Below are 17,231 nucleotides of genomic sequence, written 5' to 3'. Positions count from 1 at the left end.
TCTGAAAATTTGGCAAATTTCCAACGAAACAGCTAAGGAAAAAAAAATAGGTTGGACCCTAGTGGTGCGATAGCCCCCCGCTCTTAGTCTCACGAGCATTGCATCGAACACTAGAGCAGGTTCACAACAAAGGACACACGGTATCAGGATTTGTCTTTGCAAGCTCAGTTCATTTTTGCTACAAAAGACAGAGAAATTGTTTGCTGTGTGTTGAAATTAAAGAAAATGGGTCACTGGACCAGCCGGCCAAAAGGCCCAGTAAAAATCCATTCATGCGTTAGCTTCTTTATTATTAGGTATAGATTAAAAAACTATTTAGGAGAACTTTATTGACCTAACCCATGTTGACATCTTTCACTCATCAGGTGTGCGACGGTATCATTTTCGATATACTTAACCCGTCTCATATAACTTGTCTAAGATTTATTAAAATTTTAGATGTATCTAGATACTATTTATTGTCTATATCCGAATTTAAAGAAATCTCACGCAACATTTAATGTACACATGTTAATCAAACACTATAGTGAACCAAACTATTGGATCAGCTAATAATAATCGAAAGGAAGCTCATGAAACACTCACTAGTGAGCTAGTAAATGAACAGAACTGTAAATAATTGCTGGAAAAATCTACACGATAGCCAAATTCAAATTGTGCTCGTGGAACATTATAAGACAGTAGAAACATCGGTGCAGCTTGTCGTACCCGTTGCAGTTAATAAGCTTATCCATCCAGTATCTAAATATTGGGACAAGACTGCAGGCAGTGATAAGGAGGCAGTGAGCATAAGTTAGTGCCATCTCTCCAGGCTCCCAGAATACATACGACCCCCAAACCACCTACACCAGGGAAAAAAGAACTCGCAGTTTTTAAACCACCCACTAACCCAAATAGTATACCACGAACTACTGGAATAACAGTCGAAAACAAGCTCATGAAATACTGACTAGTGAATTATTACATGAACAAAAACTAAACGTAATTGGTAGAAAAATCTAAACACTAGCCAAATTAAAATTGCGCTCGCGGAAAAGTATGTTGGAATTGTGTGTATTATGGCACAGCGCCACAGCCCATTTAGGCCCTGTTTGTTTGGGCTGAAGCTTGAGCTTCTAGTGCTTTTAGGTCCTCTTAAGCACAAGCCCAAACAAACACCTAACTTCTAGGTCCGGGCTTATAGAAGCACTTATCTGATTTACACTACAAGCCCACAAGCACCTCCCGAGGTACTTCCCCGCAGCTTCCCGCAGCTTTCAACTTAAATCCGAATCGGTACATGGAACTGCCACTAGAGTTTGAAGTATTTACAACCAATGCCACCGCATAGAATAGGAAGAAAACGTTCTAGAACTGACCCCCTCATATCAAAAAAAAAAAGAACCGGCCCCCTCCACGCTCGACGTGTTTCCCCAATCGACCTCGACCAGCCAACCTCGCCGGCCGCGCCGCCAGCCCCTCCCGCCGCGTCGCCAGCCTCGCCGGCCGCGCCGCCAGCCCCTCCCGCTGCGCCGCCAGCCTCGCCGGCCGCGCCGCCAGCCCCTCCCGTCGCGCCGCCAACCCGGACGGAGCTCGCCGCCCTGAACCCCCCAAGCCTCTCCACCCCTCACGCTCCACCACGCCAACCGGAGCTCCCCGCCAGCCCCTCCCGCCGCGCCGCCGGATGGCGCTCTCCGCCCCGAACCCGCCAGACCTCTCCGGACGGCGCTCTCCTCCACAACTCCCCACAGGCCTCTCTGCCCCGACTCCGAATTGCTGCTGTTGTACACGGCCGTCTCCGTCCTTGGTGTAGATTTTCGTTGTTAATGCACAATTTGTGCCAAGCAAAGAGCACAAATCATGGAAAATCTATGGATTAAACTTGTCAATTTTTTCCCAAAATTATTTTACCTAAAAAATGATACGTTCATTAGAGCTAGCACAAATAAGAATCAGCTTAATCCAATCACATCAGTATACAAGGGTAATTTAGACAATCACCACCAGCTACATGTCCACCAGCTGTTCGAAAAGCAGATTGCCAAACAACATTTTTACATTTCACCAGCCGTCCAGCTCCAGCTGCTTCTCAGATCCTACCAGCTCCAGCTGCTTCTCGTTCAGCTGCAGCTCAAACAAACAGGCACTTAGTCTTTTCATACTTTCTGAAAATCATAGAAGACTCAAATGTTCCATTCATGTAAGGCAAGAGATGCTCTAAGACTTGGTAGCATGTCTAGATGCTCCAAGACTTGGTTCCGGGAGGGACCAGACATTATTAGAGATGCTTGTAACTAGGATCAAACTCCTTTGCCTTGATTGATCTATTTTAATTCACCAAAAAAAAAGTAAGGCAAGAGATGGGACAAAAGTTCAGTCTCATATTGCTAGGTTAGAGAGAGTTTAAGATCTTTATAATGGGGTGTTGTTATAGTTGTTGTATGAGCATGAGAATGGGACTACTACATGCGGGCTCATCCTGTTGTGCCAATGGATAGTAAAATACGAATCTGAATTGACAATCAATACCGTTGTATGTTCAATTTTTCTTCCATCTCCTGCTTTCATTTTCCAATGCAGCCAGGGCCTCCTCATCTATGCCTATAAAAGTAAGGTCGCCCCTCTCCAGAAAGATACATCACCACATAAACGCCACAGCCTCCTATCGGTTCCAGAGCTTTGCGTTGTCGACCGATGTATTCCCCACCCCGTATTGTGGCGTGCAACGCGAGTCGGGGCAGTAGGCTACCGAAACCCCAGTCTCTTGTGATCATGTACGGGAGAGCGGCGATAAGATTTTTGGAAACGTTTTTCCGTGGTTACTCACCTCATCACGAACATCGATGACTTCTTCCCCGTTAACAATTTTTCCTCGACATCAGAAGCCTCTACGACTATTGGCGACAACCCGGCAACACGAACGAATCTTCTTCCATTGTCTTTATGTCAGCTTAATTCTGGTAGTTGAGATCATGTTGCCTTTTCTTGCTATAGCATCTTGTTTAGAATTAATATTACCGGTTAGATGGACTGATTTATTCATATATTCTTAGTCATATTTTATTTTCCTATTTCTTGTTAAATTATGCGAAAATTGCTTGTATTTCCCAGACATTATAAGACAAACATCGGTGCAGCTCGTCGTACCCGATGCAGTAAACTTATCCATTATATTATCAAAACATTGCGACAGAACTGCAGGCAGTGAGCACAAGTCAGTGCCATCTCTCCAGGCTCCCAATCCTTCGCCGGTGCGCCCAAAGCCCATACGACGCCCAGAGCCCCAGACCACCCACCAGAAACACTGTATTCCATCCAGGGAAAAAAGGAACTCACTGTTTTTACCGTGCTCCGAGTGCGACACGGTCAGAGCTAGAGGGGGCCATGGCGGTCTTCTCCTGCATTCCTGCCCTGTAGCACTGTTAGATCACGGTTCATGGTCTCTCTCTCTGCCGTCGTCCTTTACTCCTTCGGCAATCGGCTCCCACAGCCCCACATCTGCACTACGGTGCCGTATCAGTGCAGGATACTGCACGCGGACGGGGATACGCTGGGATACGCGTATCGTGAAGTATCCCATTTTTTATGAATTGAAGTAATGGAAAAAAATTAGAACACAGCTGGGGATACTGCAGGGATACGTACGGCCTGTAACTCGTCCATAGTCGCATGGAATCCTCTCGCCGTCATCTGCAGTTGCCACATCGCGGAGACTCAAGTATCGGCCCATCAGAAAGGTCCTGTCGACGCCGCCGGCAGCGCCTCGCCGATCGTCTTCAAGTCTTCGTCGTTTGTAAATCTTTGGGAATCTGTACGCAGGCAAGCTCCAATCCATGGCTCCAAGCTCTCTTTTTTGTGAATCATCCTCTTCCAGTTGGAGGACATATTCTTTTATATGGGGATTCAAGAGAAATATGCTGACTACTGAGCTGACGATTTGGTACTTGTGCATAACAATTCGTGTATGAAGCATTTGAAGCTTGACGAATCTTCTTCCATTGTCTTGTATATCAGCTTAATTCTGGTAGTTGAGATCATGCTGCCTTTTCTTGCTGTGGCATCTTGTTTAGAATTAATATTACCGGTTAGATGGACTGATTTATTTCATATATTTTTAGCCCTATTTTACTTACTATTTTTGGGTAAATTATGCGAAAATTGCTTGTATTTCCCACAGATTATAAGACAAACATCGGTGCAGCTCGCCATACCCGATGCAGTAAACTTATCCATTATATTATCTAAACATTGCGACAGAACTGCAGGCAGTCATCACAAGTCAGTGCCATTTCTTCAGGCTCCCAACCCTTCGCCGGTGCGCCCAAAGCCCATACGACGCCCAGACCACCCACCAGAAACACTTGTATTCCATCCAGGGAAAAAAGGAACTCACTGTTTTTAAACCACCCACTAACCCATACCACAACTGGTTACAACCTCCCTGCCTATTAAACCAACCTTCCTTCTTCTTCAACCCGCACACCCCAAGCGGAGAGCCAGAACTTCAAGCAGAGCAGAGCAAACAGCACGCACACACACAGAAACGGCATCGGCCATGGCCAACATGGCATTGCTCTCCCTGGCCACGGCGTTGCTAACAGCGTCGTCTGCGGCCACCGGAGCGTCCGGGAATCAGCGGCCGGAGGCCGACCGCGTGACCGGGCTCCCCGGGCAACCGGAGGTCGGGTTCAAGCACTACGCCGGCTACGTCGACGTCGGGACGGGCGGCGACAGGGCGCTCTTCTACTGGTTCTTCGAGGCCGAGAAGGAGCCCGAGAAGAAGCCCCTGCTACTGTGGCTCAACGGAGGTACGCGCGCGTGCGTTCAGTTCGATCAGTTCGTCCTTAGCTCTGCATCTCTTGTTTGCTGCCCAGCCCACTTGTGATTCTTGCTTCTGTTTTCCGTATTTGAAACGAACTGCCTCAACCATTTTAGAATTACTGCCGTAGAGGCTGCCGTATCATGCGAAAATTGCAGGCGGCAAGTGCGTCTATCTGCTGCAACTTGCAAATTTGGACAACGTATACGCCAATTTCCTGGCATAATAGAGGGCTTTCAGTTCCTAAATTTTGCTTGCGTTGTGGTAAGTTACTAGAAACAGCACCAAGTGGAGGATAGATGAAACTAACCCAAGGCAAAATCGTTGACTTCGATTGACATGCTCTTTCTCTCTACATATTGCTCTATTAATTCTTGCCGCCATTGGCATTTGGCAAGTCCTATTCGGAAAGCTCGAGAGCCTGCAGGCCGGGGGCCCTGCGACCACCCTGTCGCATGAACGGCCGGGAGAACGATGCTTTCCGGCAGTAAAAGCTCCAAAGCGAAGGCGCCAGAATCCACACATGCATCCCGATCTCGGAGCAGTAGGGAGCATAGCCTCGCGGCGCAGGAAAGACGCTGCAAAAGATGGCAAAAGGATGTAAAAGAAGGCGCAAGGCAGCGCTACAGGGAGAGCTAGCAAAGCAGATCCTGCTTGGAAGAAGAAGCTAGCTTAATTAGCCTGCGCCGACGAGCGACAGGGACAGAGGGGCCGTGGCGGTTTTCTTCTGCATTCCTGCCCTGTAGCACTGTTAGATCACGGCTCATCGTCGTCTCTCTCTGCCGTCGTCCTTTACTCCCTGGGCAATCGGCGCCCACATGGTTCTAGAGCGGCAAATGGGGCACCACCAAAGGACGTGCAATGATGCGATTAAGGAAAAATAAAAGATAGAGAGCAGAGATGCCTTAATCTGGATCCTTGTGGACTTTCGAAAGATTAATTCCTGTTATTTTTGCGAAAACACAATACAGATGTAGAAGCTTATACATATGCAATACACTCAACCATATGAATGAACGTACGCACACCCTACCCTACGAGCATCTCCGAGTTTAAAAAACTTAATCGGACGGGTCTTGAAGTTAACGAAGTTACCACATGCGCCTGGCTCTTGACGGGAGTGTCGCCTCTCACTAAAAAGTATTTCGCATTTACGAGACACCAAAGCGTTACTGCGCTCCTAACCACCAAACCACATGCTAGTTCTCAACGGTTAATTAAAGGTAAATTCCTGCTGCTCCATGAGCATGTGTTCATATAAAACTATTGGGAATATCTCGTAAGTGTTACGGTCTGATGTTACACCTTTGTCCGGGTATCTAACACATATTAGTGTCAGGGTTGTCAGTGTTAATCTTACTGTTTAGTGTTTACTAGGAAGATGCTTCACTTGGGACAAGCATGGAGATTTCTCGCAGGATAAGAAAACAGTGATGTGAAGTGTCAGAGTAGATAAGTAGTAGAGCGTGGAGGTGGAGATGACTCAGATGAGGGTCTTTGACGTTTTGTTGACCGGCAGATGACGCCACAGAGAATAGTACTTGGCAAATCAGCTGTCTCATCTTCATGTCCTTGCCTTTGCATTATTAGATTAACATTTCTCTCTGAACTACAGTATACTAACTTAGTTACAGTATGCATAGCCTAAGCACCTAGACTAAACAATTCGATAGCCCCATCTGGCACCGTCGATAAGTGCGGTGCAGTTTTGACTTTTGAGTGCTATAATTCTTGTCATGATTTGAACTTGATTTGAACAGAAACCACAAAAACGAAATGGAATGGAGGGAGCATCTGTATGATTTACTGTTAACAGAATTGTTGTTTAAACGCGCCATTGCATTGCAGGGCCCGGATGCTCTTCCATCGCCTACGGCGCCGCCCAGGAGCTGGGACCGTTTCTGGTGAGGGGCTACGGCGAGAGGCTCACTCGCAATCCCTACGCGTGGAACAAAGGCAAGCACACAAGGCCATATTAGTCCGGACATCCTTGCTAAATTCCATTGGATCATGTCTGATCTCACAATTGCAATTCGCCACATCGGTGTTGGATTTCAGCTGTGAACCTGCTGTTCCTGGAATCGCCGGTTGGCGTGGGGTTCTCCTACACGAATAAGACGTCGGATCTGAAGCAGCTGGGCGACCGCGTGACGGCGGAGGACTCGTACACCTTCATGCTCAACTGGCTCGACAAGTTCCCGGAGTTCAAGACCCGCGAATTCTACATCTCCGGGGAGAGCTATGCTGGTACACGAGCAGCCCAACCTCTTTTCTTATGTTAAGCCTACATGCATCGTAATCTGTTGCTAAAGATAATCTGTTGCTGAAGCTGCCTTGATACGCTTCTTTTTTGCAGGGCACTACGTCCCGCAGCTCGCAGATCGCATCTACGAGGGGAACAAAGCGGCGAGCAGGGACAGGATCATCAACCTCAAAGGTTTCATGGTAAGCAAGCTCCTCCCCCGAAACAGGACATATAGGCCCGTCTTATGCTAGCAATCATGCCATAAGATTGCTAACTGGCACGTAAACCAGTCTCTGACGCAGCAAATGGAACAAAATTAGTGTCCTGAAAAGATCCCAAAAGATAAAGAGGAAAAGAGTGTATAGGAGAGAAAAGATTCAGTGCTGTCAAAAGATGAGCACGAGCGTGCATACGGACTTGCTATATACTCCCGCTCTACGTATCTTTTGCTCGCTTTAGCTGACAGCCAACTGTTTGCGTCAAACCTTTTTTTCACTGCGCGCGGTAATAATTTCAGCGTGCCCCTGCGAAAGCTGACGAGCACACCTGCTTTTGTACTTGAAGCTGACACGATTTCACTTGCACCGTTGCGCTTGCTCACATGGTGGTGCGTGTGAATTGACTAGCTAATGATTGCTGGAGCAGATCGGGAACGCGGTGATCAACGACGAGACGGACCAGCTGGGCATGGTGGAGTACGCGTGGAGCCACGCCATCATCTCCGACGAGCTCCACGCGGCGGTGACGCGGGAGTGCGACTCCTTCAGGGAGGAGGCCGACGGCGGGAGGCCGGGCAAGGGCTGCTCGCCGGCGGTGAAAGCGTTCATGGGCGCCTTCGACGACATCGACATCTACAGCATCTACACCCCGACGTGCCTGGCGTCCGCCGCCTCGCCGGCCGGCAACTCCTCAGCGGCGCGCCGGCCGTCCAGGCTCGTCGCCGCGCCCCGCCTCTTCTCCCAGCACGTACGTTCGTCTGTCTGTGAGAGTGATAGTATCTTCAAGATGCGCGCCGTGATTGTTGAAGTAAGTGTCTTGTCGTGGTGGCGTACGAATGCAGGAGGCATGGCACATGATGAGGCGTGCGCCGGCGGGGTTCGACCCGTGCACGGAGGCGTACGTGACCAAGTATTTTAACCGCCACGACGTGCAGCGCGCGCTGCACGCCAACCGGACAAGCCTGGCGTACCCATACTCGACATGCAGGTGCGCAAAGCTCTCTATCTCTCTATATATACTTCCACTCTACTCTACCCTGCTCTCCCTTCCCTATCCTGGCACGCAGTTAATACTGTACACCACATCAGCTGCCATTACATGTTACTCCTAATGACAGACTCCCCGTACTCATATCTGACGTTGCAACTTGCAGCTGCACTGCATTCATTCGTATGTGTCGCACGTGGTGCACTGCCCATACGTCTTGCTTACCATCTCATCTCTGCTGCACAGTTTTACAATGTTTTGTACTACTAGGATGAGTATATTCAGTAATCACAATGGACCAACTGTTGCAGCGCGGTGATAAGTAAGTGGAACGACTCGCCGGCGACGGTGCTCCCCGTCCTGAAGAAGCTCATGGCCGCCGGACTGCGCATCTGGGTCTACAGGTACTACTCCACCTAGCTACTCCGTCACCAACATTGTCAATCTAGATCCTTCTCACGTGCAATCTACGATGTGGCCCAGCGGGGACACGGATGGTAGGGTGCCGGTGACGTCGACGCGGTACAGCATCAACGCCATGAATCTGCGGCAGCGGGAGAGGACCAAGGGGATGGGCGGGTGGCGGGCGTGGTTCTACCGGCAGCAGGTGGCCGGGTGGGCGGTGGAGTACGAGGAGGGGTTGACGCTGGTCACCGTGCGCGGCGCCGGCCACCAGGTGCCGCTCTTCAAGCCAGCCAGCTCGCTCGCCATGCTCTACCACTTCCTCCGCGGCCAGCCCCTGCCCAACACCTCCCGCCCACGCTAGCACCACAACAGAGCACAGGATCTGCTGCTTGGTAGAATGTTTTGCTTAGCTTAGATTTACCTACCAAGGTAGAATGAACTCTTTGGGCAGCCTTGTTGCATGGTGTAACTTACGATGATATGAGACTCCGTGGGAAGATTAGGTGTCCGTTCCTTCAAAGGGTTTCTAGGACACTGCCATGTAGTATCCGTACACCAGCTGGTAAGCTGCAGAAAAAAACTTGCCAAGGAAAGAAATAATCGCAAAGCTGAACATGCCGTCAGAAAATTCAGGTTTTCATTCTCAGAGAAGCTATAAACAGATCATGTTCAGATTCGTTCCTAGGACCAATTTGTCAGTCATCGTTTCCTAACCTAAGGACCACAATAAGGCTGCTACCAATTAGTGTGCAAAGTTAAATGTCACTTGTCTATTGTCAATGCTTTCCACAGCACGAGAACATGTCACTTTGTTAAAAAAAAAAAGGCACCGTACCTTCAGCCATGTCAAGCAAATGCAGGGTGCAAGGACCACAAAATGTGTTAACATGCTGGGGTTTGACAATGTGAGTAGGATCGACCTGAGAGGTTTTCCTCCCAAATATAGACACATAATAACACGGCAGCAAAAGCATGGCGACCAATAAACTTACATAAAAATAGGGCAACTCTGAAACTGGATAGGCCTAGTTTAGTACTGTACAAAAACTAATTTACGACAAAGGTCAGAACAACACTAAACAAAGTGATAATCTGTCGCGCAAGAAACAAGTCTAAAGGGATAAAATGTTAACATAGAGAAAAACAAGTCAACAAATTTCAATGGTGAACCAGTGATGCAATGGTAGCAAATAACATCAGAAATGAGACTTTGTAATGATGCTGATCTCAAATAATACAAAGTACAAGTCCTTCCTACTGACCAAAGTCACACATCGAACAAATATCTAAGTAGTTATAAGAACAATAAGCCAGGGTGAAGCGTATGCGCCATGCTACCACCGGTTAAGACTTCTTTCACTGAACCTATCGATGCCCACCTTTCTGTTATATCGACCAGAGAACACAATTGGTAGCATATGATTAATCTCCAGTTCACCACAGATATCAAGCACTACTGTTTTGAACTCTACAATATCCCTTCAAGGTGATCAAATATTTGTTGAGTGTAATTTAGGTATACCTTCAAAGTTCCAAGTATGAAGCATATGAAGGGTACTCTCTAAGCATCTTATCACCACCATTTGCTACTGCCCCATAAAAATGCTATGCTTGTGGACTTCAACATGTAAGTATGTAACCTAGACTCGGAACTCAAACAGATGCGACTTAAAAGGTATAATATTCTTCCAATACTGGTCTAAAAACTGTGGCCCATATGGCGCATCTATTAGGGAAATGCCAGATTCTCAAACTTTATTGCACAAGAAAGGCACCAGGAGAACACTAGAAAGCATTGTCTGCATATAACAGACATGATTAAAAGGAGTGCCTCCAGGTTTTTCTAGTAGCTATATCAAACCGATGACTAACTGGCTACTGAGTAATAGCGCAGAATAAACACTTATATTTCACGGAAAATATTTTGTAAAGTAACTTAGCCTTTGTAATAGAAGAATAACCATCCTACCACTATCAGAATGTAACATTAAATTTAAAAGAAACAGGCCCATCATCCAGTTTTTAGTGACAGATACTTCTGGGTTTCACAGGTCAAGTCATATGAACTGAACTATAACTCCATGAGTTAACTCGTTGAGTGAAATCTCGTAAATCAATGAGGCAGAAGTGCAAACAGAACAGCTAGTTCTCAGTCGCCTGAGATTTAATTACATCTCAGTCTATGACACACACTGTTGGATCTGATTTGCGCTAAAAGCTGCGATTGATAGAGCTCTATGTTGTTAACTTGGGAAAGATCACCTGGGATTTCGCCTAAGATATATGCCAGCCCAACTAATCCCAACTAGCACCAATAAGCGAATAAAACAGCAGAGTGTTGTACGAATGCAGTTTTTATCTTTATAACTTGGGTTTCCTTGGTTTCAGACAAATATCTTAAATACTGCAGCTATAATGAGGTTAAGCAAGTTATGAAAGGATGTAATCCATTATCAGAAGTGGGTTTATTCAAGTAGCAAATCAATGGGCTTGCAGCAAGTTGTGAAGTTATGTAAGAGAGAAATAAGCATTGAAAACTTACATCCAACAACAAGATTACAATAACGCAAAAAGGATTGCACCTTGCAACCACCCATCAAGTCTAAGGGATACGATGTTAACAGACAGAAACAAGTCAACAAATTTCAATGGTGAACCGGTGATGCAATGGTAGCAAATAACATCAGAAGAGAGACTGTGTAATGGCGTTGATCTAAAGTAATACAAAGTACAAGTCTTTGCCCACTGGCCAAAGTCACATCAAACAAATAGTATACCCCAGTGGTTATAAAAACAATCAGCCATGGGAGAGCAGATGCGCCATGCTACCATCGTTAAGACTTCTTTCACATAACCTATCAATGCCCACCTTTCTGTTATATCAACCAGATAACTCAATCGGTAACATATATTCTCCAGTTCACCACTCATATCAAGCAGAGATCATTTGTAGCTCTAGACATAAATCCATGATTTAATTTAAACAACTTCACAATTTTTACTATTTTATCTCCCAAACATGATTCAGATTATCCTTGCACAGCTGAAAACAACACAAGGCCAAGAGTTCATGATGTACGGTAACATTGCTATAATTAACCACTACTGGAATGCAATTTTAGATCTAAGAGGATTGTGATGCACATGCACAAAAATTGGTGGTTATAGGGCCTGGCAAGAGAACTTCTACTGCTTTGAACTGTAAACAAAGGCCCTAGTTTCTATAATATCTCTTCAAGATGATCAAATATATAATATCTCTTCAAGGTGATCAAATATTTGTTGATTGTAATTTAGTTATGCCTTCAAAGTTCAAAGTACAAAGCATATGAAGGGGTACTCTCTAAGCATCAATTATCAACACCATGGAAGCATCTCACTGGATGGTTGCTATGTACTCCATCCGTTTCATAATTCTTGTTGTGGTATTAGTTCGAATTTGAACTAGAACCATGACAAGAATTATAGAATGGAGGGAATACTTTAGAACACTGGAGAAATGGCAATAGGTCATACGAAATTCAAATGTGCACCACAGAGACAATTAGTTTGATGCCAATTTAAGTGCACACAAATTTCCTGTGGGAAGAAATGTTTGTGCGCTGAAAAAAAAGAAGTTCGGTACGAATAGAGTTTTTTGCTATACTATTGAGAAACTGAAATTCGTCATTTTTGTGCCAGGACACAAAAAAAAAATTGAGGTGAACGTTACAGGCATGAAAAAAGGACTCAAACATGCACATGCGGAACAAATATCGGAATTCTAGGAAATTTTTGAAATATTTTTCAGATTTTACTGTTTATCCTGGGTGTAGGACCACCTGGGAGCAGGGAGCCAAAATGCCTCTCTTCTCCTGTTATAATTAGATGTAAAGCCATACAACAACCTATCTATAAACACCAGACACGTTGAACTCTAAATGAATATACTAGACATGACCACTAATGTTTAATGGGCCTAATATTCTCATCCCTGATGACCATGCTCGTGGACTTGAACAGATAACCTAGACTCAGAACTCAAACAGATGGGGCTTAAAAGCTTTAATGTTATTCCAATACTGGACGGTTTAACTTTCAACAATGTGGTTCATATGGCACAACTATTAAGGAAATACCAAATCCTCAAACTTTATTAACAGTTTGATATGTTACACAAGGAAGACATCAAGAGAAGACTAGAGTAGAAAGCAATATCTGTATATAACAGATATGATTAAAAGGATGACTAGCTGACTACTGAGTGGTAGCAAGGATTAACCACTTGTATTTCACAAGAAATATTCTGTAATAGTACCTTCAACTTTGCAATAGACGAATAACCATGCTATCACTATCAGAATGTTACGTTTAATGAAAAAGAAACAGGCCCATCATCCAGTTTTTAGTCACAACTACTTTTGGGTTTCACAGGCCACGTCATTTGAACTGAACTATAACTCTGTGAGTTAACTATTAATTACAGTAACAACAAAAAAAATGTTCTTTCTTCTGATACACAAATGGGGCGGAATTGGTGGTACAATAAACTGTATTTGTGGATAACTCATTGAATGAAATCGCATAAATCAAGGAGTCACAACTGTATACGGAACAGCTAGTTCTCTGTAGCTGAAAAAAGAGGGGACAAAACGCCGCTTATGCGCGCTGAAGCGCTAAGCGGAAGGCCACCGCACCAATTACGCTTAACGCTTTCTTGAACCTTGGTTTTTAGTGAGAACTACTTTTGGGTTTCAAGTGTCAAGTCATATGAACTGAACTATAATTGCATGAGTTAACTACTAACTAACAGTAACAACAAAATATTGTTCTTCTGATACACAAATGGGACGGAATTGGTAGTACAATAAACTGTATTTGTGGATAAATCATTGAATGAAATCGCACAAATCAGGTCGCACAAATCAGCTAGTTGCCTGAGATTTAATTACATGTCAGTCTATGACACACGCTGTTGGGTCTGATTTGTACTAGAAGCTGCGATTGATAGAGCTCTGTGTTGTTAATTTGGGAAAGTTCAAACTGAGATTTTGCCTGGAGATATGTGCCCCAGTGCCAACAAAACTAAAACGTAATAACGTATTGAAACATGCAGTTATGTTATAGTACTGAAACAACTGCCAGAATAAAAAGTAGTAAACTTATGTAAGAGAGAATTAAGCATTGAATAATTAAATCAAGGAGGCACAACTGCAACCGGATCAGCTAGTTCTCAGTTGCCTGAGGTTTAATTACATGTCAGTCTATGACAAACGCGGTTGGATCTGGTTTGTTCTAGAAGCTGCAATTGATATATCTCACTGTTGTTAACTAGGACAAGGTAAGCTGAGATTTCGCCTGAGATGTGTGCCAGCCCAACAAAAACTTATCGAACACAAGATGCAAGATCTGCAATCATCATTTATGTTATAGTATTCCCAACTAGCACCAATAGGCGAATAAAACCGCACAGAATGTTTTTAAGGATGAAGTATTTATCCTTTACAAGTTGAGCTTCCTTGGTTTGAGATAAAAATCTTAAACACTGCAGTTATAATGAGGCAAAGCAAATATGAAATGATTGCATCCATTATCAGAAGGGGATTAATTCATTCAAGTAGCAAAACAACGGGCTAGCTAGTGAATAAGGCCGCTGGTGCTGCCAGAATAACAAGTTGTGAACTTATATGTATGTTAAGAGAGAATTAATAAGCATTGAATCCAACAACAAGGCAAGGCTAGAGTGAAGCAATAAAGCAAAAAAGGAGGATTGCACCTTGCAACCACCACCCATCAAGCCGGGGAAGAAGGGCCCTCCGCAGGCTTGGTTTCGGCTCCAACAGGGGGGTTTGGCGGATCGCTGGCCACGGCATCAGAAACAAGCGAGACGGGGCGGTGCTCGATGACCTCGTCGATGAGGCCCCAGGTGTGCGCCTCGACGGGGTCCATGAACAAGTCCCTCTCCATGCACTTCTCGACGCCGTCGATGGGCTGGCCGGTGTGCTTGGCGTAGATCCGGTTGAGGCGGTCGCGCACCTTGAGGATCTCCTTGGCGTGGATGGCGATGTCGGAGGCCTGGCCCGACGCCCCGCCCGAGGGCTGGTGGATCATGATGCGCGCGTTGGGCAGCGCGCGGCGCTCGCCCGGCGCGCCCGCGGCCAGGAGGAGCGAGCCCATGGAGGCGGCCTGGCCGATGCAGAGCGTGGTGACCGGCGAGCGGATGTACTGCATGGTGTCGTAGATGGCGAGGCCGGCGGTCACGACCCCGCCCGGGGAGTTGATGTAGAGGTGGATGGGCTTGGCGGGGTTCTCGGACTCGAGGAAGAGCAGCTGCGCGACGACCAGGGAGGCCGTGTCGTCCGCGATGGGGCCGTGGATGCACACGATCCGCTCCTTGAGGAGGCGCGAGAAGATGTCGTAGGCGCGCTCCCCGCGGGAGGTGTGCTCGATCACCATGGGGACCAGCCCGTACGCGCGGCGCGGGGTGTGCCCCGCCGCCGGGGTGGTGGAGAAGATGGCCCGCGGGGCGGTGGCGGAGGCGAGGCGGCGCAGCATGGCGGCGGCGGCGCTAGGGTTTAGGGGATTTGGTGTGGGCTTGGGTCCCGGCGCGGCGAGGTGAGAGCGAGACGGGAGGGTGGGGAGAGGGGAGGAGGCGGTTAGAGACAGACGAGTGGGGCCGGGTGCGAGCATGGTGGGGTCGGCAGGTGGTGGGCTCCATTGGTGGGGGTGGGTTGTAGGTGAGAGCCCGAGCGTGAGGCTACAAAGGCTGCGAGAATGGAGGAGCAGCAGGTGTTTGCCATATATTTTGTGCGGTTGTTCCTTCTTATCGCTTCAGTGTGGGCCGGGCTATTTGGGCTCTCGGCGGGGTATTCTGGGCCTGCAGAGAGCTTTGGCGAAAATGGAAAGAACTCAACATCCCCTAAAGAAAAGAAAAAGGAACACATCAAAATCCCGAAAAAACTGGTAAATCCCTGCAATACCCCCTAGTAGAAATATAATTTTAAGAAGAAAGAGATTGGTAAAAGCCCCTAGCCGATCTTATTCAACATGCATTCCAGGTGGTCTTCATCGTCTCCAGTGGCCTATCCGATGCATGACAGCCGGCCGGAGATGGCGACAGGGTAGATCCTAGGAGTAGAAGTAGGTTTTTTGCCGTTTTGCCGGTGTTTAGGAGTGGGGCTTCTGGATCTCTGGCCAAGATCTGGAGTTTCTGGTGGTCGGTCGACGGCGGTGAGCTCCAACGGCGGGAGCAGCTGCAGTGGGCTTTCTTCTCCAGCATCTCCATCAATAAAGGGCTTTGTAGTTGTTTCCTTCTTTGCAGGTGTTCGCAGGTTGACTTGCTCCTCCTGGCTGGCCGTGGAGGCAGGGGAGAGGAGCGAGGCGACGAAGATTACAGCAAGGTCTGTTCCCCGGCCGGCCATGGTGGCGAGGGGGGAACTGCTTTGCTGTCTCCTGTGAAGAGTGGAGCAGATATGGTTTGCTGGTGTCTTCTGCTCAAGTGTTGCGCTGCCCGATCCCTTTCTCTGTCCGGCCATGGAGGCGAGGGGAGAAGAAGGGGTGGTGCGGAGCTTTCGGCTGGACGACACCGGCTCTATCTCCGATGGTTCTTGTTCAAGCGCAAACACGCAGCTGCTGCCATGGCCGCTGTGATCTGCAGCCGACGAGACGGCTGTCTCTCTGTCTTCAAGATGGAGGCTTCTCCTTGTCCCTGCTGGAGCTCGACGCCACCTTGCAGCCAAGTGATTCGTTCCCGGCGGTGAGGAGGTTGCCAGCGGGGGTGGTTTCTCGCCGGACGGAAGAGTTCGAGCGCCTTCTCTCCATTCCTTGGCGGCAACGCTTTGAGGATGCCGGCGAGAGTCGACGGTGGTGCTCCAGGACCTAATTGCTTTTCCATATTTTGTTCTGGGGTGTTCTTTGTGAAGTTGCAGGCCTTATCTTTAAATACTAGGTTCTTTAGGGCAAGTATTGTAAAGGGCCTGTATGCATATTGTACCCGTCGCGTGTCACAGTCAATAAAATACCACCTCTTGTTAAAAAAAAAAGCTATATGTCTTGGTGGTATGCCTCATAAGGGATAGTACCAGTTATGTCGCGCCCAAGAGGATATGCATGTTTGACGGCTTGCAGTATTTGTAGTGAGCTGTTTTAGCATGCTCCTTCTTATCTTACCCCATCGGACGTAAGATAATGTTTAACTCTGAGTTTTTGATCATCCTAACCATTAGATGAAAGTAAATGGACGGCCCATGATAGTTTTGGAGCATCTTAGAATTCCTCTTTTCCAATTTACTCTTGTAACACTGGTAGAAAAAGGGCCTTTAATTAGTCTCGGTTCGCAAGGGCCATTAATCCCGGTTGCGCAACCGGGACTAATTATGCGCGACTAAAGGTCCCCCATTAGTCCCGGTTGCTTACGAACCGGGACTAAAGGCCCCGCTACGTGGGCGACTGGCATGCGCCGGGGCGAAGGACCTTTAGTCCCGGTTTGTAACACGAACCGGGACTAAAGGCTATTTCGACTTAAATTTTTTAATTTATTTGGGTTTCTAATTATTTTTCACTCCCTCTTTTTTTTTATTTTTTCAGAATTTCTACTAT

General features: G+C 46.9%; 2 protein-coding genes across 2 annotated transcripts; one reads left to right on the top strand and one right to left on the bottom strand.

The window, feature by feature from the left end:
* The first annotated feature begins 4,534 nt into the window (after window positions 1–4,534).
* On the top strand, window positions 4,535–9,015 carry LOC124674654 (serine carboxypeptidase-like 35). Its single transcript, XM_047210699.1, has 8 exons — window positions 4,535–4,787; window positions 6,647–6,754; window positions 6,857–7,045; window positions 7,155–7,243; window positions 7,689–8,009; window positions 8,104–8,249; window positions 8,561–8,653; window positions 8,733–9,015. The coding sequence occupies exons 1-8, from the start codon at window positions 4,535–4,537 to the stop codon at window positions 9,013–9,015; spliced, it is 1,482 nt and encodes a 493-aa protein (XP_047066655.1).
* Window positions 9,016–14,204: 5,189 nt separating this feature from the next.
* LOC124676256 (ATP-dependent Clp protease proteolytic subunit-like) lies at window positions 14,205–15,203 on the bottom strand. The gene has a single exon (XM_047212334.1). It carries the CDS (start codon window positions 15,186–15,188, stop codon window positions 14,427–14,429), a length of 762 nt encoding a protein of 253 aa, XP_047068290.1. The 5' UTR covers window positions 15,189–15,203; the 3' UTR covers window positions 14,205–14,426.
* Window positions 15,204–17,231: the final 2,028 nt, after the last annotated feature.

This window comes from Lolium rigidum, chromosome 7 (assembly GCF_022539505.1).
Source record: "Lolium rigidum isolate FL_2022 chromosome 7, APGP_CSIRO_Lrig_0.1, whole genome shotgun sequence".
Taxonomy (NCBI): domain Eukaryota; kingdom Viridiplantae; phylum Streptophyta; class Magnoliopsida; order Poales; family Poaceae; genus Lolium; species Lolium rigidum.
Note: the sequence above shows the minus strand (reverse complement) of the source record. Positions and strands in the feature narration are given on the sequence as shown.

Coding starts and splice junctions, on each gene's coding strand:
- LOC124676256 (XM_047212334.1), bottom strand. CDS start 15,188: ATGCTGCGCCGCCTCGCCTCCGCCACCGCCCCGCGGGCCATCTTCTCC.
- LOC124674654 (XM_047210699.1), top strand. CDS start 4,535: ATGGCCAACATGGCATTGCTCTCCCTGGCCACGGCGTTGCTAACAGCG. Junction 8,010..8,103: donor CCCGCCTCTTCTCCCAGCAC/GTACGTTCGTCT, acceptor GTACGAATGCAG/GAGGCATGGCACATGATGAG. Junction 8,654..8,732: donor CTGCGCATCTGGGTCTACAG/GTACTACTCCAC, acceptor GATGTGGCCCAG/CGGGGACACGGATGGTAGGG.